Raw genomic sequence first — 27,386 nt, 5'->3', positions numbered from 1 at the left:
GATGCAATGAGTTGTTAGTAGTGGTAGTAGTAGTAACTAGTTAATATTCATTTCATTTATTAGTTAATACTCATCTTAATTAGTGTTTTAATTATTTATAATAACATTAATTATTACAAATTATGTACGCAAAATTACATTATTTACCGCTAGAGGCGGTTTATAAAGGCTGTAAATCTTTGAATCGATACTCTTTTACATTTGATTAGTATACACATTTCTTAGAAGGATATTGCAGTCGGAAATATCAAGCTTCCATTCAACCAAGGCCATGACACCAAAGGGTGAAATTAGCAACATTTATACTCTCCGTCCGCACTATAGTTTTTTCCTCGGTGAATTTTTGAAGATAGTGACCGTGGTAAGTAGGAAAGCTTTCGGGCAGGGAGGATAGGTACGAGCCTTTGTCAGCAATAGAATTTTCAGTTAAACATATCCTTTCTTCATCAGAGAAATATGTTCTTGTTCAAAACGCAACTTTCTTGTTGTAGATTTTATTCAGGCTGCAGACACAACATTCACAATTGCTGATTGTTTCAGCATCTAATGTCAGAAGAAAACGTCCTTCCACATTATCAGCATATTGCAACAAATCAGCAATGTTCCAGAACCCGAAAATTTCGCTAATGCTGATAAGATTGAAGAATAGATAAAGCAAAACACACAAAAAAAGCTACCTTGCTGTTCAACTACCTTGCTAAGAAATATAAAAGAAAAACTTTAGAATTATAATATTTGTCTGTCAAGTATGGTCCTATAACTTAGGCACATCGAAAGGCTGAGAAAAATTCCATAAATATTTTCCTGAAGAATTGTCCAATGATAGTCATAGGTGTTCCTTTAACTGACCGGACATCAAACAATAATCCACACGAAAACACGGTTCGATGAGTTGAAAGAAAGGTTGAGATGGCTAGGGCATGTTTTACTGAGAAAGGATGGCGGATTTCCAAAGATTGTGCTTTTTGGTCTGTGATTTGGGACCAAATGAAAAGCTGATCGACTCAAAATGGAGTGGAAAGCCATCAGAAGGAAGAATTAAAAGGAAATAGGAGGTTTATGGGAGGGGATGAAGAGTGGACGTTTGAATAGGTTGAATTGGAGCAGGAAGATTGTGAGTGGCTGTGTTGGCGTATTCCCTGTCTTAGCAATGAGACTTTGCCCAACGACCGTAGTTCTAGGTTGAACAGTTTTGCGAGGTAGATAAATTACTTAAGGAAGTTGAAAAAAAAGTAACAAATTACCAAACCGTAACTAATCAACTACTCCTGATTGAGTGAACTGGAATTTGAGTAACAGCCAACTATTCAAATTCAAAACTTTGGCTGCCAAAAATTTCTTTTTGAGTGTACCGAAACTTGAATAATAGCCAATTACTGTTTTACTTTATTATGTTTTGAAACAATTAGCATAACCGTGTAAGCCATTTACCTGTAATGGCCATCTAGGTAGCCACTGGTATAAATGAAGCAGCTAATCTTCTCTGGAATTTTTTAGTAGTCAATAATTTTCGGTAGGCAGCAATTCTAGGCTTCAATATCATGGAAGAGTTGGATGGTTCCTCGCACACCCGTGAAAAAATAAAAAAAAATAATGTGGGACTAAATCGAAGAATTAAGGTTACAATGACGTAATAGAACACGAACGTGTAGCGGCGAGATGGGATACACGCTTTGACCGTAAAATGCAAGCTACTAGCTGTGGAAAGTCCTAAACCAGACTATGAGGGATTTTTACATGATTATTTAGTTTGGAAGGTTCTCTAGATTGACAATACGTCACCTGAAAGCGGTTTTGCCGTATCTGTTTTTCCAAAAACGGGGGAAAACGAGTTTGAAAATTTTGACATTTGTATCTCAGAATCGGCTATAGCTAGAGCGTCGATTTTTGTTTCAAAATTAAGATGAAAAATCACTTATATTGTTGTGTTTGTTTTTATTGACCTAAGATGAGCCTTTCCTGACATAAAATGGAATGAATATTAGTTTCGGCAAAACCGCCCAAAAATTCCGGAACATAGGTAAGATATGGCAAAACGGAATTGGCTCAACATGAATTGGAAATGCGACTTTCAGCAAAACGTATTTCATCTGATAGACAAATTTTAATTTTGATACTTAAATGGAAAATTAACAATTTCTGGTGTAAACTTTCAGAGCATTAACGGCAAAGGCTGCTTCGGGACACGCTGTGATTTCAGCCGAAGTACTAGGTACCTTAGCTCTGTTACAATTTCTAATAAGACTTTTCACATATGCCACATCTACTGCTGGCATGAAACGGTAAAGCGACTCTACATCTTTTATTTTTGCTGTTGGTAACTCAACTACTGTACTTGAAGATACAGGAGGCAGCAACCTTTCCACAACATTCACTGCTGACACATTGGGCAATGACCTCCTTGGGCTAGCCTCTGGTGCAATCAGCGCTACATAAGGAGTAGTATCTGCAAACAAAGTTCTGTAGAACCCCCTTTTGCAAAATCCTTGCTTAGGCTGTAATAATTTCACCTTTGAAAATGGCACTAATTATATCTATAGCATTTGGACGTTTTGGCGTAATCAAAAAACTTCTGCTTGGTCATTTGAATATTGACAAAGGGGTCAGGGGGCTGAACAATCAAAAGCTTTTTTGTCAATTCTAGTAGCAAAAAGACTTCCTTGTGCTTCAAAGACCTCTCAATGACGTTGTAAACAGCATCAACATCCTGAATCATGGAGTGGCCAGGCTCAGAATACTTCATCGTTATACTCTGGACCTGTGAATGCTTCTTCAGGATGTCTTGCATCATGTAGCTCATTATTTGATTACAATTTTGAGGCACACATAAATCTGACCACACGAATCATGGGCCTCATAATTATATCTTGTTCACTAAGATAAGAAAGATCGTCTTTTTCTTATCCAAAGTCGCGTTCAGCAAATCAGCAACTTTCGGCAAAACGGACCATCCTATAATCCCAAAGGAGAACAGTGATTCGGCAAAGGAGAACTGCAACATACAGGCAGTTAGAGATGTCTTACAGCAATGTCAAGTAGACCATTCGAAAGAGAATTTTTTTTACACAAGATAACGTTTGTAACTCAGTTTCGCCAAAAAAGGTTATTTTCAGCAAAACCGCTTTCAGGCGATGAATAACTTACGACTTTAACAAGACAACCTTGGCCGATTTGACGATCGGTAAATCAACAAGTATAACGAGGTTAGTACAAAATATAGCGTAACAAGGTTATTACAAAATATAAGGGAAATACACCAGGCGCATGCTAATGAAATCAGAATTTAGTGAGACAACAACTCATTAATATAGTTAGGCATCAAGAGATTACAATTGAGCTGGAAGATAAAGTACACAGTCTTAATATTACTTTAGCAGGGAGAAAAGCCACTAATTATTTTTTTTTGTGGTACACACATTGTTTTAGAAAAATTATATGGTAACGTTTTCTACTTAAGATCACTTAATCCATCTGAAAGACGTAAAAGAACCGCCAATGCCAGACCTAGAAAAGACTGGATAATGAACCGTTCCTAAAATATATTCCACAAAACTTGGAGCCCGATGGTAAGCTGATCACAAATTCAGAGAGAGAGAAAAAGAGATTTCTAAGCCTAAATGCAATGATTGTGCGTTCGAAACTAATGAGAGTACCATATAGCCTCAAACCTTATAATACAAATTCTCAAGTAATACCAGAAAACGTAATAGCTGATCCACTCATCACTTCTCGAAGACGAAGCAAGAGATGAATCCATAGACTCTATAAAGTGCAGCAGACCAGTCTCCTTAGTCGGAAGAAATGGCTTTAAAAGTTACACTTTTTTCAGAGGAAATACGCTTTTATCAATTTTGTCAAACGAATCTACTTTTTCATTTTTCTTCACTTGATTTTCCAGATTGGGTAAACTAAGTTTATATCATTTCTAATTTAGACTTGTTATGTTACCTTTATATCAAGTTCACTTAGGCAGTTAGAGATGTCTTACAGCAATGTCAAGTAGACCATTCGAAAGAGAATTTTTTTATTTCTTTTATTTTTTTTTTCACTTGGTTAAATTAGTTTACCTACATATTGTGTTCAAAGATTGCATAAGTTAGGTTAAATTAACTTATGCATTAGATTAATACTGATCAAGTCGCGTGCCAACTTAAACAATAAAAATGGCTAACAACAAATATGGATAAAAGTGACAATTTCTTAGTAAAAAAATGGGAAAAATAAAAATTTGCAAAAGAAAAATGAACTTACTACAAATTCTTTTAAATGCTTTTCGACTAGTTTGAGATCTATGTGGTGTGATAGTTGTTGAGTATATGGTGTTTTCATATGGATATGCTGAGTTTACCATAATGGCTCGAGAATTCGCCATACTGACTGTTCTTTTTTTATTGTCCTATTTGAGACAACTACGACGTTTATCAATAGCAAGCTTCTTATTCTGTTCCCGGGGGTAATTTTTTCTTTTATTTTATCTGCCAAGTTCCACTTTCTGGCAAAATTCCATATCTTTTATTTCCATATATATGAGGAACTTATTCTCTTTCTCAATCGCGGGTTCTAAACAATAAAATTGAAATATACTCTCAGGTCATTTTAGGGCATCAATTTCGATAAACTTTCCGAATTTGAATATGCTTATCACCTCTAATAGAAATCAACCCATTTTCTCCGTTTAAATTATCCCCGCCCCCATATACACCACATTTGATAAGCATCATTAATAATCTCTCTTCCATAAGTAGACGCAGACAAGTGCCAACTTATTTCATCATAAGATGAAGACCTAGCTCTTTCTAAAGTTCTTAAAAATATTCTATATTTATGATAATACAGATTTAGAGACAAGACTACTTTATTTCCTCCTCTCAGAAAGGCACATTATGTTCTTTTTCTTTTCATTTCTATTTTCTTTTAAATAGTGATTACACCACATCAATCTAAGAACTACTAATGCAGGTATGCTCCCCCCCCCCCATAAAATTGTACGGTATATTCGCTATCACCCATATGCCCCTCCCCCTCAGAATATTATTCATTTAACTTGAAACTCTTATTTTCTTTCTAGTCTATTTTTGAGCAATAATTATACCTAAATCTTTCAATACCCTTTACCTCACCCCCCCCACTCAAAAGTCTTTTATCTACTATGCTGTTTCATTTTTCTGTAATTCTTTTTATTTTCTAATGACAATCATAGCGAATGTCAATTTTTGTTTTTTTAACATTGTAATTATAATAGAAAACGCTTTAAATATTTTTGATTTTTGGTAAGGAAGAAATGATGTAATTGTCTTAGTAGATCTAGAAACGGGAGGTTAGTAGCCCTATTCTTGTTTGTAGTAATTTCTTATCGTTTCAAGTTGACTTAATTTTTCATTCTAATCTCTCTTGGAAACTGCGCATTTTTCAGCCTTAGAATTTACATATTTTACAGCAAAATCACATTCTAGAGATTTAAAATCACAAATTTGGGACCAGAAGGATGGTATCCCTTGTTGAGCGTTTCTGAACTTAGAGTTATAGAGTAGAGGAGCATAATATAGAGCATTATTCAATAATATACAGTAGGAAGCCAAACCTGTTTGAGTCAATTATTTTATCCACGCTGACTCAAAGCTTGCAGTTAGCTAAGCCGCCGTTAATAATGCCACATCTAACAGCAATTTCTACTCAGCAAAATCCAAATAATAATTAACTTCTTGGCAATATCCACAGGATCTATATTATTCATTCATTATACTTTATGTTCATAATCTTTTTCCTTTTTTTTCTATAGTTTAAAAAGTGCATGATTTCATTATTACTATTTGTTGCATTTGATTAAGTTTTCTTTTGGGCAATTTGTAAATTGTTGCTATGTTTGATGGTGTGTTATTTGGATTTTTGAAGATTTATTTAATTATCTTTTATACTCCTCGTTTTTGAGGGAAATAAATAAATAAATAATATTTCACAATCAGAACTAAACGAATGCCAATTTATATTTTCAGAATTTCAGTTTTATATATATATATATATATATATATATATATATATATATATATATATATATATATATATATACACACACACACACATATAATATATATATATATATATATATAATCTGTATGTATTCGGTTTTTCACTCCGTTTGATGTTTCTACCCCGAGCAAAATACGATGAAGTGCCCAATCAAACTGCCATGAGAGTTTTGAATTACCTCAACTTTCGGTTTTGTGCGAGCTTAGCGAATCGAGACGACCGGAAAATCTTTAAACCTACTTTTAAGGATGCACCAAGTAATCTTTTGCGGTAAAAAACTAATAAAAAAAAACTGGGGCAATTTAGCTCAAAGCATTAGCAACTCTGCATCAATTTTGTCTCCCACGAACATTCGCGAAATTCGCATTTCTGGCAATCCCCACATGCGACCCTAAAATATATCTGTGCCATTTCCGTACAAGACCGTTTAAATAGTTCAAAGTTACGTTTACTTCAATTTTTGGTTGAGCAGAGCGGTCAAAATCAGTGCCTTTTCAACAGTAAAACACATGTATAATGAAGATCCTGAAAGTTTTTATCCCATTGAATAGTTACTCTACTCGACAGTCTAGCTGTAAAATTTAATCTTCCAACTACAATTAAAAATCGCGTTCCTAAGCATCCTTTCACTAATAATACTATTTAGCAGGTAAATATTAAAGCTATAATTTAGGCTGGGCAAAAAATGAAGGTCAATAAAGCGCGTTTTTTGTAAAAATTGGGTGGTAACAAAGATGCATAGATGGTGCTTATTATTCCTAATACCACTTTGGCAAAAAGAGTAAACTAAAAAAAAAAAGATGACTTGAAATAAAAATTTTTTTATCCTTTTGACACTATTTAGGACTTAAATCGTAGTAATTTACTCTCGCCCTTTCATCGTTTAAAATAAACGATTTGGGGCGGACAAGAACAAAGAGGGATAAGAAAGGCTCGGCTTGTGGTGTAATTCATTTTTTAACATATTTCTCCCTATTAAGCCCTCTTTAGTCCTCTAAAGCATAGGTTGCAGCAGAAAAAGCAGAATAAGCAAGTAATTACCGATTTGACGGCCGTGCGGAGTCATAGGTGTCGGCAGGCCTGCAAATATTAACAATAGCTTGACTAAGGTTCTTACGAGTTCCGATAATACCTGTGCCAGGTATTATCCTGGCACAATACCTGTCTCTTTCGTTGTGAAATATAAAAAAACACAGAAGTAGAAAACAAATTTCTTACTCTTAACTTTAATAAAACACCCGGCCATGATCATATTGCAAAACTAGCACAAAAGCAGCTAACAAGATTACACATCTAAAGTTCCATTTGGCACTGTGGCAAAATACTACTAGAATGACACTAGTCAGACAGAGGTGATTCGGATAAAACAACAAACCAATTTTCTCTATTTTTACTCGTAAATGCCAATTCGGCTATTTCCGAGGTCATGTGAGCCTACACAATTATGCACAAGCTCATAAGCCTGTGCAAATTTTCAATAAACTTGTACCTTATGTTAATGCGGTCAACGGTCAAACAGTAAAAGGACAAGGCAAATAGGGCAAACTCACAAGACAATAAGAACTAGAAAATAAATACATGGCACAATTTATCCAGCAAATAAAATAATTCTTTTAATGAATAACATTATCAGGTATAGAAATATCTTAACGCACCACACATTCTGAGGCTGTTTCTAAGCAACAAATAAAACGCAACAACAGGCAAAGAAAAACGAGGTAGTATGGACTCTGATAAGATAACTTTGCAAAACGAACTAAATGGATTGACTGGTAGGTTTACCAAATTGTTAGTCAGGCCTAAAGGTCATATCAGATATTTTTACAGTTCTGAGATAATAGCTGAAAATCATTTGCTAAGATGTTCTCAAACAGAGGATAAGCAGGGCTACGCAGATCAGAAGGACCAAAATGTAACTGAACATAGATTGGCCTGGTGATTCTCTCTTTGGGATCAACTTATTAAGTAATTATTGGCAATTACCTCAGATGTGTGGAAATTTCAGGCACAAGTTCTAGAAGTAACAGTGATGAAGTACTTACGATTTCCTAACAATCAAGGAACCACGAAAACGAGCTTTAATATGAAAGAAACTTAGTTCTGACAGACTCAATTTATAACTTATCCTAATTTCATTTTATTTTATTTTCAAAGTAGAACTTCAAGCAATCTTTTAGGAAGCACTGAAGCGGAATCGTTTACTTAATGATAAGATGGAATTTGCAAGGATATATAAGGACACCTTTATTTTTATGAATATTTACTTTCAAAAATCAACCTAAGCAATGTCACGAAGTGAAAGTAGTATAGCTACTTTTATTAGTTATTGAAGGTTAACTAATTAGTTGGTCACAAGCAAATAGAATTCCAAAAATAGGAAGAAATTTACAGCTTGAATTTTAGTAAGAAAAGACTTTCTACTATTCTGCAACGCCATCTAACATGTCTGTTCCCTAAACGACTGGGCAAAAGATACTAAACAGATAGATTGGTCAATTTTACAAATTTCCAGGTTTTCCCTAAATAGCACTAAAATTAAGGAAGAAATACGGGATTAAAATGCGTTAATTGTTTGCAGTTAGTAAATTGTGGAAATAAGTACTGAGAAGAACGACATGGAGCCCACGTTCCCTCGCTTTTCAGATATTGTCTAAGGCATAGCAAAATTGATGGATCAACCTGGCTTATGGTTCAACCCAGAGAATGCTTAATTACAACCCTTTGTAACAGCTACAACTCGGAACTGAATTTCAAATATTCACAAAAAAAGATCGTTCTTATTAGTCCACCCTTCCACCGACTGACAGAAACTCAGAAACAAGTTGTGGTTGTCACAAATATCATTATAGCTAAGTATATTTAGGAACAGTGCACAAAGACATAAGACACTACATAAACACCACATAAGTGCACTACAAAAAAATAAGCCACTAAATAAGGCAGAGCTAGGCCTAGCGATAAGGCGCAAGTCGGGACAAAATATTTTCAACTACCACTGAGAATGAGGGATAAAGCAAAGTATCATTTTTATTCAGCTTGTGTGTTATGGAGGCTCATTTTAGAGTTTCTTGCAAAAATAATTTTTGAGGTAGGACATCACAATGTTAAACAACTATATCTTAGGCATTTATCTCTTTAATTACGATACAAAAAGATCACTGTAAAATACTCTATATTGAAATAATAACTACCTCCAACTTAAGTTAAATAACTTTTAAATCAACTCTAAGTCCAAGGATGATACCATGAGTAGGACTATGGGCATATCTGAAACCCGAAAGACGCTATTTCCACGATACCATCAGACTTTGTTTTGTGCGACAAAAACAGTCCTGCTCCAATTAAAGCCATATTCTAACAAGTAAAGCAAATACCGATGGAACCCAAATGAAGCCTATGATACCATCATTGCTATTACAACTGATTAATAATTCACATTACTCCTCTTCTTGGCGACTAGACTAATGAAACCACTACAAAACAAATATAAAAAATTGGGTAACAACCTTACAAAAGAACCAAGCAATATTTGGGTTTCAGCATTTTCAGCTCCCAAGGACCGACAAGGATGCCGGTCTAATGCTCTAGATAAATAAATAGTCAATTTTTAGTCAGCCCATGTTACAGTCAATAGCTATCCATTACGCTCTCTCCTAGGATTTCACTTCTCTTTTTTTCAGAGAATTATTTTATTTATTTATTTATTATTTATTTATATATTATAGATAATTTATTTATTTATTTCAGCAGTTTTTGCCAGTTACTCATGCAGAAACTACCACAAAAGTGTGTTAGGTAATTTTACATTAATATCAGCGCAGTTATTCGTTTAAAAAAATTCTAATTTACCACACTTTGATTTAACAAAAAGGTGTTTACAAAACCTAAGCTGATTTGTGGACTTTCAAATGAATAAAAAGTAGAAGTGGATTAAGGAACAGTTAAGAGAAACATAGAAACAATAAAAAGGTTGGTTTATTATTCCAAAGTCATTTTATACAGTTTTTTTGTAAAAGCAAAGGAAAACGAGTAAAATGACTCTGTAAATGTTTAATTTAAATGGGGTATATCATAAAACCACTACCCTCGTTATTGACTTTTGGTTTTATCGATGTGGACCTTTTAACTTTAAGGATGTCTTGAACTAGTAAACACTAGAAAGGTATTGAATCAATTGATCCTACTCTACTCAGCTTAGGGCACGAGGAAAGCAGCCCCTAAAGATGATAGAAGGAGAAGAAAGTAGAGCTTCATAAGGGACAATTTTGAGAATTTTCTTCTTTTAGCGAAAAAAATGATAAAGGGCCGATAACAGTCAGTTTGTCTGATTAATTTAATCAATTTTAGCAGTTTACTTTCATCAACTTGAAATCATCAATCACCAACTTTAATTTCAATGTTAATGAAGCTCGCTTAAAAGTCATCCAAATAAAAATTAAGATTCGTCCCGTATAATTAGGTTCATTGTCTTGCTCAATTAGATTCGACTTAAAAAATAATCCCACAAAACTAAAAGAAATTTCAGATTAAATTCATTAAAAAAAAAAAAAAAAAAATTAATGTGTCAGGAGTATTGCCAGGAAATTTTGTAAGATAATTACTGGAATAGAAACAAACTTTTAAACGAAATTTTACAAACAAAATTTTAAGAATTAAAAAAAATATTCTAAAATTCTAAACATAATCCTAAAACAATGTATCACATAAATAAGCTTCATAGGAATTGCAAATGCGCCTTCTCATCCAAATACTGATGCGGGAAATAGATTCTGTTCGATGAACTCGTCAATCACCTAAAATAGCAAAACCAATTATAATATTCATCCTGGAAAAACTTTATACAGTATCTATATATTTAGAACAAGCAAAAATATTTATAATAAAAGATATTACAAACTCTGTAATGAAATATTATGATAATAGTTTCACATTCTAAAAATGCATACTGGGAGAGTGGACTTCATATATTCTAGGGTCATATCGTGAGCACTAGGATAATAAACATAATATAGTTGAAGTCCATTGAACTAGCCGGGGAGTTCGCGTCATAGTCGAAAAATAATCTAAAAGTATTGAGCACTAGGGAAATAAAAGTCACATAGTCGAACGTTATATTGAGTATACGTCATATAGTTGAACGTTCATTATATGATATATTAGATGTTACGATTTCACTTCGAAATTTAAAAACAAGTCTCCACCTATCATTTTTGGTCTTCTCCACACACGTTAAAACTTACTTTAGCGTAAAATCGTCAAAAATTTAATTGTGGCATCTGGTAAAAAGATGGATTCGATAAATATAAACAGAAAAAATTTGAAATAGAATATATTGCTGGTTTTTAATTTAGCATCATGTTTCAATCTCAACTCTTAAAAGTATTTTTTGTGGTTCCATTGGGTAATTTTTTGGTTTTAATTCCAATGTTTAAGAAATATTCATGGGAAAGCATTAAATTGAGGACAGAAAAGGACTTACATGGAAGATACCAGTGATGAAAATTTATTACATATTATACTATTGAAACTAAAGTGGTTATTGGAAATATACAGACAAGGATTTTTTATTTATATACTTCTTTCAGGAACTAACTGATATATATATATATATATATATATATATATATATATATATATATATATATATATATATATATATATATATATATATATATATATATATATATATATATATATATATATATATATATATATATATATATATATATATATATATATATATATATATATATATATATATATATATATATATATATATATATATATATATATATATATATATATATATATAGTTATAGTTATATATATCAGTTATATATATATATCAGTTATATATATATATATATATATATATATATATATATATATATATATATATATATATATATATATTAATTAAAAAAACTTTTCCAGAAAATAAGTTTTTCAAAGAAAAGTAAAGAACTCCATTAAACAAAAAATGAACAAAAATAAAATCAAATAATAAAAATCAAATAATCTACCAAGCGTGAAACATCCACAAATCAGCATCGATAAATAAATGAAACCCAAACCGAACAGAAATTACAATAAATAACCGAGTCAAACTCAAAACGAGCAGAAATTAACATAATTTGGGCGCAAAACCCCTAGGCCTTCCCAAAACCAGAACAAAATTTGCACTTTGCTGAAAAAATACAAATGAATGTGCATTGTCAGTTTGATATACATATACTGATATTTAGTAATCAAAATGTTAATATTATTTGATTTATTCAAGGTTCAAGGTTTAATTTTTCAAGGTTTAATTTATTGAAGTTATAAAAGAAAAAACAGTTGTATTTTTTCAGCAAAGGGCAAATTTTGTTCTGGCCTTTGGTACGTTGATACGTTGGACAAACTACCTGATATAATAGTTACTATTCCAAAGCCACGATGTAAAGAAAGTTTACTTCCAATGAAACACCTTCAATATAATGAAAATTCTATAGGAGTGATAGAACGAGTGATATGAGTGATATAATGAAAATTTTATTGCTTATGATTTGTACAAGACTATATCGCTAATATCAATCATTATTAAGCGGAGGAAAATTAATCCGGAATGTCAGGAATTTTAGGAAAATAAGTAGCAGATGGTGTCTTTGGGAGGCCAGTTAGAAACATAGCTAGGACTATTAGTGAAAACGCCCACTCAATTTCCTTTAAATGAGCCATTAAACAACTCTCTATGATGTTCCAGTGCCCAGCTAGCTGAGGAAGAAAAACGGAAAAAAGAAAAAAAGATGCCGTATATGCAGAATATTGTGGAGGAGTAATGTTTAGTAAAGAAGAGGAGGGCTTTGTACAAGAAGCATTTGAACGATAGACCATATGAAAATAACAGGAACGTAAGGAGGTAGATCAAAAATTAAAATATGAATTAAGAAGGTGTGAAGTGAAGGTAATGGATGAAACTGCTAAAGATCTAGAGATGCAACCAGACGGCATAATAGTAAATATTGCACTGCCATGTTAAAACATTGAGAGGGAACAGTCAATCTGGATTTTTCCCAGTTAGAGCCAGGAATGGTGTCACAATTAGTGATAAGAAAAGAGTTAAAGAGATATGGGCATCATATTTTAAGAGTCTGCTAAACTGTGACAAAATAACCGGAAATGATATGGAAAAGGACGACAAAGTTTGTAAAACTTTGGAAGTGAAGGAAAATTTGTTCTGTAAGAAGAATTAGAAACAGTACTAAAATGATTAAAAAATAATTGGACCCCAGGACCTGACAGAGTGGTAAATGAGTCTCTTAAAGATCGTGGTTATGAGGTTAGAGGTAAATTACTGAAGATTGTGAACGTAATTTCTGAAAAAGGGGGAGTACCAAGTGATTTTTGGAAAACTTTGATTAAACCGCTCTATAAGAAAGGTGATAAGAGAGTGCGGTAATTACAGGCATTAGCTTGGTTTCTATAGAAAGAAAATTATTTAAGGCTTAGAGATGCTGCGGATAAAGCTTTAAGAGAAGACCAGTGTAGCTTTAGGAAGGGGAAAGAATACGTCGGTCAAATTTTCACTCTTGATTAATAATTGAAAAATGCCTGTGTCATCAGATCCATCTAGTCCCCAGTTGTATTTATTATGAGCAAGCGTTTGATTCAGCCGAAGGTTCTATCCTTGTATGGTAAACCAGACAAATATATTAAAATGATGCTACGTGCGTGGTTTTGAGAGTTCAGGGTGCAAGAATAAGTTTTGAAAATTAATTTTAAGAACAGTAAGTCGCTAACATTGAGAATAAGTGAAGAGGTGGCGTTGGATAACGAGAAGATTGATCAGGTAGGCAGCTTCAAGTACCTTGGCAGTATTATAAGAAAAGATAGTGGAGGTAGTGAAGAAAATAAAAGTAGAATAGCCTTAAGACTTAAGGTGCAATTTCACAACTGGATTTTTTCTTTTTTGGAAGAATAGGAAGGTAAGTCTTCGAACCAAGATTAGAATGTTAGAATCTACAGTGATGACAGTGGTCAAGTATGATTCTAAAAGGGCACTCCGAAAGACGAAGGAGGATTTGTTACATGTTTACTAGTGGAATTTTATATGGATTCTTTTGAGTACACGTCTGACCGACCATATTTCAAACAGTAAGCTGAACGAAAACTGTGGTTCCATCTCACTTTCTAGGGATACATTAAGAGAAAGGGTAAAATGGCTATGATACGTTCTGAGGATGACAGATTGCCAAATATCGTCTTTCCGGCCAACCATCTAGGGCCAAACGAAAAGCAGGTTGCCTCCAAATGGTATGACAGGTCGTCGTAGGGAAGGATTTAAGGGAAAGGGAACTTCTTGGGAGGGTTCAAAAAGGAAGGCTTACTCTACTTACCCTACTCTCTATGGCTTACCCTACTCTCTATGACTCAACCAATATCTCGAAATTTCAATCGACCTGGTAAACAACTGAAAGGTAGAAAAGTCATTTTTTTTTTTAAGTGATTCTATACTATTAATAATGTAACTAGCTGAAAGTGTACCTCTTTTAGATGGCAAGCTTCAATTTTTGGATACAATGGACAAAAGCCAGTCGCCTTCAATTTAGTAGTATCCAGCCACAAATGTTTACCAAGAATTGTTTCTTTACTTATGAAAGGCGATACAGGTGTATTTTCAAGGCCATTTTCTTTGCATAATCGTGACCATTCATTTAAATGCTTCTCATTTCCCTCTTCTACAACTCCCTCAAGGTCCAGCTGAAAGAAATTTGTTAAAAAAGTGCATTTCAAAAGAAACAAAAGAGACAATTATACAATTTAATAATAGTAATCTTTATAAACATTATTGTAATAAGTTGATGAAAGATAGACGAGAAGTAAAAAGAGAGAAAAAGAGAGGAAGAGGGAGAGGGAGAGAGAGAGAGAGAGAGAGAGAGAGAGAGAGAGAGAGAGAGAGAGAGAGAGAGAGAGAGAGAGAGAGAGAGGACAAATCCAAAATAATTGCAAGACACTATTAAATAAGCCTTATGAGAGAAACGGTAATAAAAGCAAAAAAGATGGAGGACAGGGAGTCGGCATAAGGTCCATGTAAATAAGGATACTAGCCTACCTACTGACACCTCACTGCAGCATCAAGCCACCTGAGGTCGACGCAACAACGCATACTCCTCCTCCATCCAAATCTATTCGAAGCCTCCTTCTTTATACCCTCCCAGGAAGCTCCAATTTTCATTAAGTACTTCCTTACGACCCCCTACCACCCAATTAGGGGACGACCTACTTTTTGTCTGGCCGAAAAGGACGATCTTCGGCCATCTATAATCCTTAATCTTCAGAATATCTCCTAGCCAGCTCAATCTTTTTCTCATTATAGCCCTAAAAAGCATGACAGAACCATAATTTTCGTACAGCTTACTGTTTGAAGCACATTCAGTCAGACGGGTACCCAAAATAATCCGTAAACGATTCCTCTAGAAAACATCTAACATATCCTCCCCCGTCTTTCGCGGCACCCACGTTTCAGACCCATACTTGTCCACTATCATCACTTTAGCTTCCAATATTCTAATCATCAAACAAGGCTTCAACTCATATTTCTGCAGTAGATAAACGGACACAATATTTATGGAACGAAATAGTATTACGTGGCTTTTAGAATTTGGACGAAGGGGTCGCTGAGCCAAGGCACGGGGGCGTGAATTGATGGTAATGCCATAAAATCAGCTCCTTATAAGAGTAAGCCGTTTCCGTTTTCTGTTTTTAAACGCAATGCAATCAATAAATTTTGAAACTTATTATAAAACTTTTCTTAAAATTATTTTCAGGAATGATATAGATACGTACACGGTGGATGTGGGTCTGGGAAACCTTAGAGAACTCACTATTTCCTGATTCGTCTCTTTCTTTTATACAATAATTAATTTTTGGGAATTTTGACAAACCTAAACCCCACTCAAATTAATTCTTGCGTACATGGCGGGCATGACCTTACCCATCGATACAGATATTTAACCATTTCTAAAATCAGTGGAGGGTATCCTCCCTCTCTATGCCTGGGTATGGTTTACTTTACCGCAGTTTTCATTTACATTCAAGTATTAAAAAAATAATAATGATCCAACTTCAGTCATCCTAATCGGGATTAAATGTGTGCCAAGTCAAGCATTAACTATTCAATTATGGAAAATGATAAAGCTACTGAATTTCATTCGTCTGAATACTGGTTAGAGGCACTTGATTTTCTTTTTAATAAAATCAAATAGAAAGATACTCAAACACCGATCACAATAAAGTGAAACAGAGAGACCCTTCACGGGATATTTGTTCACCAATTCGCCTTTGAATGAAAGAAAGAAGCTTGTGAATAAAATGAAAACCTTGAAGAAAAAGGATTAGTTATACACCCTCTTTTGGTCGATATTCCTATCGCCATTATATGGTAATATAACATGCTTCATATAATAAGCTTCTTATTACAGATTTGGACTCTAAAAATTTTTCAACTGGTTTATACTTCACTAAGGAAAAGTCTCACCAAGTCGTGAAATCTCGACTCAGGTCAATAGATTGACAACCTGCAATTAATGTCTCAGACAAAAAAAAGGGCAAAGGTTAGATTATTGTTGTTCATAGTTGACAGCACGTAAGGGACCACAGTAAGCAATAATTGTCCAAGTATGTCATGCGGAAAAAATGTTTAATTTATTTCCCTTCAAACTAGCTAGAGGCACTACCTTCTCTATAATACGTAGACGTACAAACATAAGTGCATGCAGTTCTAGACCTTAATGGAGGGAGGGGGGGGGGAGGTGCAAGAAGATGCTCACTACGGGGGAGAGGGTCAACAAAACACATTTTTACGCTTCCATTTTTCAAGAATAACCCTTCGATACTCCCCAATCAAATCATCCTAGAAATTTTGACCCCTCCTTTTCTTAACAATTACCAATCGGTGTTAAACTTAGAGGGTTAGAGGTAATATCTTTGAAATTTCAGCTGGACCAGATCATTCCTTCCCTGTTTCCCAGAAACCACTCAACTTATTCCCGCCCCCTTCCTTTTTTAAATTACTTACCCTTAATAATAAGAGTAAGAAATAGATCGCACGAGAACTCAATCGAAGTTGAATTAAAAAAAAAAGTAGAAAAAGTTCCGTTGAATCGTTAAAGCTGTTTGGAGCAAGGGGTAATATCAAAATTATTAGCAATCATTTGTTGATTGCTTTTTCAAGCAAAAGCTAAATAAGTACATTGATTTATTTTGAAAAACAAAATAGAATAAAATGATTTAAATTCTGAAGGAGGTGATTATTTGGAATCCAGTTTAATAACAATTAAAAGATCTAAGAAAAAAAAATTACCATGTATTTTGTAAAAGTCTGTAACCACTTTATATTGGTTGTCGCAAAGGCCCGTAAACTTTAATTTTAACCTGCTTGCCTTGAAAAAAAAAGCCGAACATGTGCTCACCTTTGCCAAAGAAGACCAAAAGTTCCCTAGAAATGAATATTTCACATTGATCATTCCACAAATCACATCGATAATTTCTCCTAGTGTTGTTTCTGACATATCTGTTATATTATAAACTTCACCTCGTTTACCGTTTAACGTCAAATGCCAGATGGCACGTGAGAGATCTGTTACATGGCAAACGTCACGACGCAATTTTTCCGTCCAAAGTATTTCCATAGTCTCTGACACATGCTTATATACTGCAGCTATGGCAATCCATGGCACTGAAAATGTAAAAAGTCTATATTTAGGATATTTTCCATTCTTCAGCCAACATTTCCAAACTTATCTTTATAGATAGCCACGATAACAGCTATATTCAAAGATTTTGAAAGATTTACACTCTATGCCAAAGCTTGGATTTTTTTTTAATTATTTAGCTGCTTCTTATAAAATTCATTTAGTCTACATATCTGTTTTCTCAAGATTTCGCTGGGACAATAGCTCCCAATGGGTGCGAACATACCCCCCTTCCCCAGACCAAATCCCGGGGTTTTGTCTGATGGAAAAACAAGGAAGTCTGGATAGGCATTTATAGATTTTTGGATGTAACAGCTTCATTTCCTTACTTTTTAAGTGTACTCTCAGATTTTAATTAAGATTAATGACAAAGATAGTAAAATCTTATTTTCTTCTTTTTGTTCTTTTTACCAAGAGACACTAGAACAACAACAATTATAGACACAAATAACACAAATCTATTTCAATGGACGATACGTATTAATAGCAGGAAATCTTATGGGTTTATTACAACACAGATGGCCCTCTCTTTTATATGCGAAAAAATTCAAGTTCAGTCCTTTTTGTGGCAATGGATTATAGACACCAAAAAAGAGAGAAAGAAGAAAAGCATAACAGCTCTCTATGACGTTTCAATGCCCTACTGGCACCAGATATAAGCTGGAAATGTCGCGCCAAGTATCCGAAAAGGAAACGGTGGCCAAAATGCGGAAAGCCCTTTAAGTGCATAGTAACATGCATAGTTTTTACCTTTATCAACCCTGGCCTCATACTGATTTTACATTATTTGTGAGCCATTTAGCTTTAAGTGCATTCCCGGGGTTGCTCCGCTTAAATCTATTAATCTTGATTTTTAGTTCACAGAGTTGAAAACAAACTAAGCCGGAAATTCTAGAGTCGTAAATTCGTTCATAGATATATATAGCTAATAAAAAGGTCATTCGATATGAGATAAAGCGGGCCATGACAGCCATGTTCTCAAATTTGAATGAGACTTGATACACCATAAAAAAAATACCTAAAGCCTCTAGTCGTAATATCACCTTTTCACACGGCTTGAATGAAATGTCAGAGCGTTAACATGCATGTTAGGAGTTGGTTGCCACAAAGGCAATTAAAGTAATATAATATAATATATATATATATATATATATATATATATATATATATATATATATATATATATATATAATTTTTACTAATAGCAAAACCCATGTAAGTAAAGATATCCCTTTAAACGACTTTTTCATTACGAAAAATCACCTCTTTATCAGTATTTATTCCTGGTTTCGGCAACTTAGTTTTTTTAAACGTTAATTTTCAAACCTATTCTCCCACCTTGAACTCACAAAAGCTGCAAAAATTGGTTAATTCGGCAGACATTTTTGTTTATGGCAATCAAATCATTTGCATAGTCTAGTTCTAAGAGAGTTTTATCTTTCCAACTTTGCAACGTTCCCCAGGACAAAATCCTTTAAAACAATCCACGGAAACGGGAATTAGAAGCAACACCACTTAACAGTTTTACTAGGGAAGTTATATGCAACACAATGGCCTAAATATCTGAAACAGCTAAAAGGAAATGGAGTTAATTGGTCATCATTTCTTTTCCAGCCAGTGGATAGTGAAAAACCTCTGAATATAATTAGGGGAAAAAAATTATTAAAATTTAACGGATAAGTTTAACTCGAAAAATAAATAAATTTAAATAAATCATGAATTTAACCTCTAGTTTGCTCAGCAAAAATCAGTTGCTAACGGGTTCAAAGTTCCTCCTAGGAAGAAAATAACTAAAATTCCTTTTATACCTGGTAATAAAGTGATTTCTACGACACAGCACATAGGGGCAAAAAAAAAAACCATACTTAACGAATTTCTATCAGCCCTTCCATAGACTAGGGGTGGCCTTATGAAAATAATATCAACATCGTGGATCAATTTTGACAACTTTTGCTCTACCATCCTTTTGTGTTTCGCCATCACTGTCCAAGGTTCTGGATTAGCATTCTCTTTCATTGCATGCTGTTAAATAAACAAGACATTATTGAAACAAAATAATAAACACAGCAGTAACTAGTACTTTCTGCTCTCGCTTATACCACTACTACTACTGCTAACAACCCGCTGGAGCACGAAGCCGCCTGAAGCCAACGCAGCTACGCACGCTCCTCCTCCATCCCAATCTAGTCAAAGATCTCTACACTCTCCCAAGATGTTCCTGTTTCCCTAAATTTTTCCTTATGACATCCTACTTATTTGGACATTTCTGTTCAAAAAGTAAATCCGAAATTCTTAAATAAAGGAAAAAAAGAAGCAGAAGCAGAAACACACATTAGTCTAAATTTTGGAGGAGCAAGAGGGGTGGGTAATTTTCAGATTATTTTAATTTTCAAGCCTTTCTACTTTTTTCTTCAAATATTCCAAAGCGCTTCTTAGAAAGCTAGAGTTTCTACAACCCAGTCTATATTTTCCTACATAAAATAAAAGAACAATGACAAATAAGGTTTAGCAAAAAAGGAATAGAAAGTAGAAGAAGGAATTGTGAGGATTTCGAAGAAGGTAAGATGGGGGTGACATTTTTTGATTAATTAAAGAAGGAGACATCATTTGTTTTGTTTTTGGCCAATTTTTCTTAAAATAACTACCTTAACCATCTTTCTGTCCCAATCATAATACACCTAAACTAACAACTGATTTGGTATAATACTACACCAAATCAATACCTAAACTAAGAAGTGTTTCAACAGTAACAATCGCAATCGACAAATCAGAAATTCTGATTGACAGTATTTCTTCTTGAATCCATATACTATTCTTTCTAAGTGAGCATTAATTGTAGCCTATATGTATGTATGTATTTTTTCTTGAAGACGCCTCCATATTTTTTCGGGAAAATTGGCACCCTGCGATATTCTGGCCTAAAGAACGATCTAGATAGGTCGAAAGTTTGAACAAATTCTGTACACCAGAATTGCAATGACGCTGTCATACTTGTGTGGAAAAATTCAAGCCTTTCATGTATGGAGAAGTTTATATTAAATTGCTTAAAGAGCAAAAATCACAAGGGATTACAACAATTGAAAAAACTTAAAAATAAAACCAAAACTTTAAAGCTTAGTAGAAATCGTTGTTAGAAAAACATCACTACTAAATTTCTTTTCGTACAAGTATAAGCAATGTCTTTTTAAGACGTGGAAAAAAATTGAAAAAATTTTTTAAGTTCAGTTCAGAATCGCTAAAGTTATTATGTAAACTACAAAAATATTTACGGTGCCTGAGCAATAATTTTAATATTTTAATTCACACTAGAAAATACCTGAAGATTTTAAAACTAGTTTTTTTTTGTTAGATAAAATCAACCCGCTACGTGATTAAGCTTAAAGGTTTAAACGCAACCAGCTGTATAAAATAGTAGGAAGGGCCGAAAAACGTAAATTTGCAATTATTAGAAATGATTATTCTCTAGTTTGACAAGGGATAACTTCAATTCAAAAACCTTAAAAAAGAAAACCACAAGTTTGAAGCTTGGTACATATCATTGTTAGAAATCTGACTAGCTTCAATAATCAAATATCTTTGAACAGACTACTATATGAAAAGACATTAAATTGCTTAAAGAGCAAAAAACTGGCAATGGCATAAAGATTTGTATGTATTTTAACAAGGGCTTTAAAACTATTCAGAAACCTTAAAAAAGAAAACCGAAAGTTTGAAGCTTAGTACAAATCGTTGTTAGATGTTGGACTTGCTTTAATAATCAAATATCTTTGAAAAGACTGCAGTATGAAAAGACAGCAAATTGTCTACGGTTAGAAGTCAAGCGACTAAAAACCCGTAACCTATCTAGGTCGCTTTTTCAGGCTAGAAAATCGCAGGGTAGCAATTTTCAATAAAAAAAAAAAAAAAAAAAAATGTGGAGCCATTTTCGAGAAAATATCGCCAGCGAGTCCACGAGACTTGTTGGTCATGTATCAATCTTAAAACACGGTAGTCTGCATGAGACTGTAAACAGGCGATCCTATTAGGCTTAGGTCACTTGTTCGCCTGTGAGTACAAGCAAATTCAGTCGCCCTTTTACATTCAATTCCCGTCAACATTGTCCGTCATGAGTCAACCCGGAAATCTCGATCATCCCTAAAATTCTATGACTATCTACCTCAGTTGTGGCTTAAGATGGATGGACAGATGAGCTATAAGCTATCTTATACTCGTGTCCTTCACCCCTGCTGCCACCTACAACTTTTTTTAACACCATATAGTGGCACGAGACCCATGTGGTTTATTGTTTTTTGTCAGTGAGAATTGGAAAAACAGATATTTTGTCAAGGGTTTTGTTAATGTATCGGATGATTATGTGTGTTGGTCGAGGTTATTGAGGTAGTTAATGGACGTTCCCTGGTTTTTTTCAGTTATAATTTGAAAAACATGGCTAATGTCACATAGAATTATTTCATAATAAATTAATGTACGGTTTATGGTTTTTCTCAGTTAGAATGAAAAAAACAGTAGCTTTCTAAAAAGGAAAAACATGACCATTCTAGATTGTATGTTTTATTTATTTGATGTATATGTGTGTGTTGGTCGATTTATTTGATGTTTTTATCGGATGTCAACATCAAATTATGGATGTTTTATGGTTTTTGTCAGTGAGAATTTGAAAAACAGGGTGACAGGACCACGTGGTTTATGGTTTTATCACTGAGAATGAAAAAACAGGAATTTTCTCACTTGGAAAAACAGGAACTTTCTCACTTGTAAAACCATAAACCAAGTGGTCCTGTCACGAGTAGCACCAGTGAACTTGATTTGCATAAAGTTCGCTGAGAGCGTGCACTTACAACAACAACAACATCAACCTTGGAACACCTGTGCTGACGACCTCAATTCACCTATCGTGAATCAATAATTCCCCTTAGAAACAACAAATTAATTTCCCCTTTCTTGACAGATCAATCAATCAATGACATCATCTGTCAGACTTTAAAAATTTTCGCCTAGAAACATTTCTCCGTGAATAGATCCAAATCATTAATGTCTTTGCCTCGGGAACAGTTCTACTGGTCGAACTCCAAAGGATATTAATAACCAAAGGTCATGGAAACAATTAGGCAAGAAACATCTTAGCGATGAATTGTTTTAGCGCGCGAAAAGGTTTCTTATTAATTTGAAATGCGTTAGCGCAGAGATACCAATAACAAAGGAACACGCTGAATTTGCGTTTAGGGATTATTTGGGCGAAACCGTTTTAGACAGGTTAGGGAACTATTTCGGCGAAACAGATAGAGACATTTTAAAAGAAGATTTTTGAAGAGATTTTAGAAGAGAATTTAATGGTGAAACTCTGTGGTCGTTATAATACACAAGTTTCATTTGAACAGTGTTGTGAGGTCCTCTAACCCAACCCCAAAGGGTTCCAATCCTCCTACCCCAACCCCGAAGGAAGCCCCCGGTCCTCAAAGGCCCCCCAAGCTCCCAAAGGCCCTCCACCGGTCCCCAAATGTCCCCCAGGCCCCCAACTGCCCCCCCGGACACTCAAAGGCCCCCCAAGCTCCCAAAGGGCCACCGGCGCCCCACAGGCCCACCCAGACCCCCAAATGCCATCCCCGGGCCCCCCAAAGGCCCATTGAGCTCCCCAAGGACCCACGGGGTCCCAAATGCCCTCCCAAGGTCCCCAACTGTCTCTCCGACCCCCAAAGGCCAGCCCCGTGCCCCCAAAGGCCCTCCATGTACCCCAAAGGCCCTCCCCCGGTCCCCACCGGTCCCCTGGACGCGACACTCGCTCCAGGGATGCGCCGTAGTCACGGCACGCATCCCAGGCGGTGCCTCAGGGATACGCTGTAGGTCTGGAAAGCACCGCGGGGGATGCGCCGCAGGGAAGCACCGCAGAACAGTGCCGCAGGATGCGCCGCAGGGATGCTATCAACAAGGGAAAATGACAACATTTTTATACATTCCTGACTTATGCCAGTTGTGCCTCTCACTCAGACTATCAACTGTCTTGGCTTTTTCTCCAATTAGTCATAGATTGATGGCAACTTGATTTCAATTCAAAAATCAACAAAATCAACGTTGATTTTTGAATTAAAATCAAGTTGCCATGAATCCTTGGCTAACAGGAATGTATAAAAATGATATCATTTCCCCTTGTTGATAGATAGTCTATCATCCATCAGCAACCTAAGGCTTAAAGGCGTATTGAATTAAATTAAAATCAAGTTGCCATCAATTCATGGCTAATCATAGGCAGCGCAATAGCGCTGCCCAAGTAAAGAACGATGTTGGCACAATGTATTATTATTATTTTCTTTTTTTTTGGTTTATTTTAGACCAGGACACTTTGTACGAAGGAGTTATCGCAGAAACTTCGAAAAAGACTCATTCAATTGGAAATTGGAAGCGCTTGTGCTCTTTTTAATAGCCAAAAGTGATTGTCAAAGGCAATTAACACCCCTTCCACGTCAACCATTTCCCCAGACACACCCAATCAAAATTTTGAGATAGCCATTTTGTTCAACGTAGTTGAAAGATCTGGAAATTATGTCTTTGAGGAGGACACTCACCCACACAGTCCTCAGGGCAAGGGTTGCAAGTTATGGCCTGGGGACATATAAGGTTTTTTATAGAAAGCGCTGTCGTAGAAACTTCAAAAAGGCTCATTGAATTGGAAATTCAAAGGTTTTTAATAATCGAAAGTGATTGAAGTTCAACTAACCCCCCTCTCCCACCCACTATTTCCCCAAAAACATCCAATCAAAATTCTGAGATTGACATTTTGTTCAACGTAGTTGAAAGTTCTGGAAATTAGGTCTTTGAGGATGACAACCCCCCTCCCCTTCAAAGCCCTCGGTACAAGGATTGTAAGTTATGCCCTGGGGGCATATAAGGTGTTTATAGAATGCGTTGTTCTAAAAACTTCAAAAAGGGCTCATTCGATTGAGCTATTATTTTAATGTTTAATGGTTCTTTTACATGTTTTCATTTTTATAACTTTAAGAAATCGAAAATTAATTAAGATTTTAAGCAATAAATATCAGCATATGTATGTTAAACTGACAATGCACATTTTTTTTCAGTAAATTCATTTGAATTTTTTTCAGTAAAGTACAAACTATATTCTGGCTCTTAGAAAACATAGGGGTTTAGAACCCTACTCATATTAATTTCTGCTCGTTTTGAGTTTGACTCTGTTATTTATTTTAATTTCTGTTTGTTTTGGGTTTGATTTATTTACTGATACTGATTTGTGGTAGTTTTATGCTTGGTAGATTATTTGATTCTATTCTTAATCATTTTTGGTTTAATGGAGTTCCTTACTTTTTTTGTAAAACTTTTTTGGTGGAAAAAGTTTTTTAATTAATTGGAGAAAAAGCCAAGACAGTTGATACATAAATGCACCCACAGTTGCTTGTTTAAAGATAATATATATATATATATATATATATATATATATATATATATATATATATATATATATATATATATATATATATATATATATATATATATATATATATATATATATATATATATATATATATATATAATCATTAAAAATTATTTTACTTATTAGATTGAAGGCAATTTGTCCTACCAAAAAAGGAACATATTAAATTGTGACGAACTATTATTATTATTATTTTTTTTTAGACTTAGAGAGAAAAAAACATATTTGAAAGCACAAACATTGGGATAGAAAAATTCAATATGACTGGTGTTGAGACCCAATAGCTGAATGACCTGTGTCCGTCTCTTTGATACACAGTAATAAAGCATAAACAATTATTCAAAATGCGACCTCCCTTGTAAAGACTAAACAAAAACGGTACTTGTCAAGAATCCGGTAAACACGCGAGATGTGAAGTTTGGTTAATGCTAATGAAACAAATTTGGGCTATATATTTGCACACTAGGGGGGGGGGAGGGGTAAAGCATACTTACTTACTTGTGGCAGGAATCAGGCGTTTCCACCTCGCCCGGCATCGATGATCTTGGAGACCTTCTTGGACCATGTTGAGCGATCTTCTGCCAGCTGCTCTGCAAAAGCGAGCCACTGAGTTGACCATCTGTGTCTGAATTTTTTGAATCCTCCGATAGGTCCAAGTTCTGACTTGACCAGGGTCCACCAGTTCTTCTTCTGTCCTACTTGGTCTCCCTCCCAGGAGCTAATAGGCTCGACAAGCAGTATTTGACAAAGTAAGTATTCTGGCCCCTTCCGTAATACATGGCCCAACCATTTCAAAAGGCGTTCTTTAATAGTGAGCGCCACATCTCTCTGAATATTGCACATTCGACGTAGATCCGCGCTGGAGATACGGTCACGCAGCTGTATTCTGAGAATTCTTCGCAGATAGGTATGCTCAAACACCTTCAGTGTATTCTCATGCTGTAGTTTTACCGACCATGTTTCGCATCCGTAAGGGAGAACGGTGCGGACTAGTGCCATGTAGATTCGAACTTTCGTTCTGACACTGACTTCGCGGCGATTCCATAAGGGTTTCCGAAGGGAGGCAAAGACTGTCTGCGCTTTCTGTATTCTCTGTTGGATATCAGCGTCGGAAGATCCGTCAATACATATTTGGGAGCCTAAGTATGTAAAACAGTTGACTTTTTCCAGCTGAACTTGATTGACTGACAGTTAGTGTGAATGGTCCTGTGTCGTGGTTAATAGCCATGAATTTCGTTTTCTCTGTGCTGACTTTCAAGCCGATCAGGTCTGCCCAGGCCACCCCGTTGTCAAGTATTTTTTGAGCTTCTACGGGGTCTGACAGGAGGCCAACATCATCCGCATAATCGAGGTCAGTCAGTGAAAAATTCTGTCCGATATGAACTCCTGGATAGGACGACAGTGCATTTTCAAGCACCCAATCGACGCAATAATTGAACAGAGTCGGAGAGAGTACACACCCTTGTTTTACTCCGAACTCAACCAGGAATTCTTCAGTTTCTTCACCATAGACTCGAACTCGGCTCACTGACGCGTCATAGTATGCCTTCACCAGTTCAACAAACTTCAGCGGTATTCCGTCATTCTCTAGGATCTTCCAAAGTTTCTGGCGAGTGACAGAGTCGAAGGCGGCAATGAAGTCTAGGAACATCAAGATCAGGGGTAGATTGTACCTTTCAAACTGCTGGATAATGAGGCGAAAAACAAATATATTATCAGTACAGCCTCTACCTGGCAGAAAGCCAGCTTGATTTTCTCGGGTTCTTTCCTCCCTTGCCCCTTTGAAGCGGTTCAAGAGTATGATCCCGAATATTTTGACCGCAATGTCTATAAGACTTATTCCGCGGTAATTTTTGCATTCGGTTTTATCTCCTTTCTTATAGAAAGGGAGAATGACTGATGTCTTCCAATCTTTTGGGAAAGAATTGGTCCTCCACACTTCTTCGAGAATGCCATGGACCTGTTCAGCAGTGACCTCAGGGCATTGTTTGTACACTTCCGGGGGGAGGCCGTCTTCACCTGAGGCTTTGTGGTTCTTCAGGGTCTTGATCGCTTTTGGTATTTGGGCTCTGGTCGGTGTATCCAGCTCGACGTCGTAGGGTTCTTTAGAAACGGCAGGTAGGAAAGCATCAGGAGCGGATGATGGGGATGGGTTTAGGAGGATCTGAAAGTGATCCTTCCAT

The 27,386-nt window shown here is 35.2% G+C and overlaps 1 protein-coding gene across 1 annotated transcript in view; it reads right to left on the bottom strand.

Annotated features, from left to right (window-relative positions):
* Positions 1 to 7,209: 7,209 nt before the first annotated feature.
* LOC148942783 (uncharacterized) overlaps positions 7,210 to 27,386 on the bottom strand; it is a 57,675-nt gene continuing 37,498 nt past the window's right edge. The window contains exons 4-7 of the mRNA XM_089102159.1: positions 19,625 to 19,781; positions 17,478 to 17,743; positions 14,551 to 14,766; positions 7,210 to 10,820 (exon numbers count right to left, since the gene is read on the bottom strand). Coding sequence (XP_088958285.1) covers positions 10,767 to 10,820; positions 14,551 to 14,766; positions 17,478 to 17,743; positions 19,625 to 19,781 — 693 coding nt within the window. The 3' untranslated portion in view covers positions 7,210 to 10,766. The remainder of the gene's footprint in view (positions 10,821 to 14,550; positions 14,767 to 17,477; positions 17,744 to 19,624; positions 19,782 to 27,386) is intronic.

This window comes from Artemia sp. Qi Xiang Cuo, chromosome 16, assembly GCF_049724085.1.
Source record: "Artemia sp. Qi Xiang Cuo chromosome 16, ASM4972408v1, whole genome shotgun sequence".
NCBI classification, from domain to species: domain Eukaryota; kingdom Metazoa; phylum Arthropoda; class Branchiopoda; order Anostraca; family Artemiidae; genus Artemia; species Artemia sp. Qi Xiang Cuo.
The sequence above is the reverse complement of the archived record's forward strand: the minus strand, read 5'-3'. Positions and strand labels throughout refer to the sequence as shown.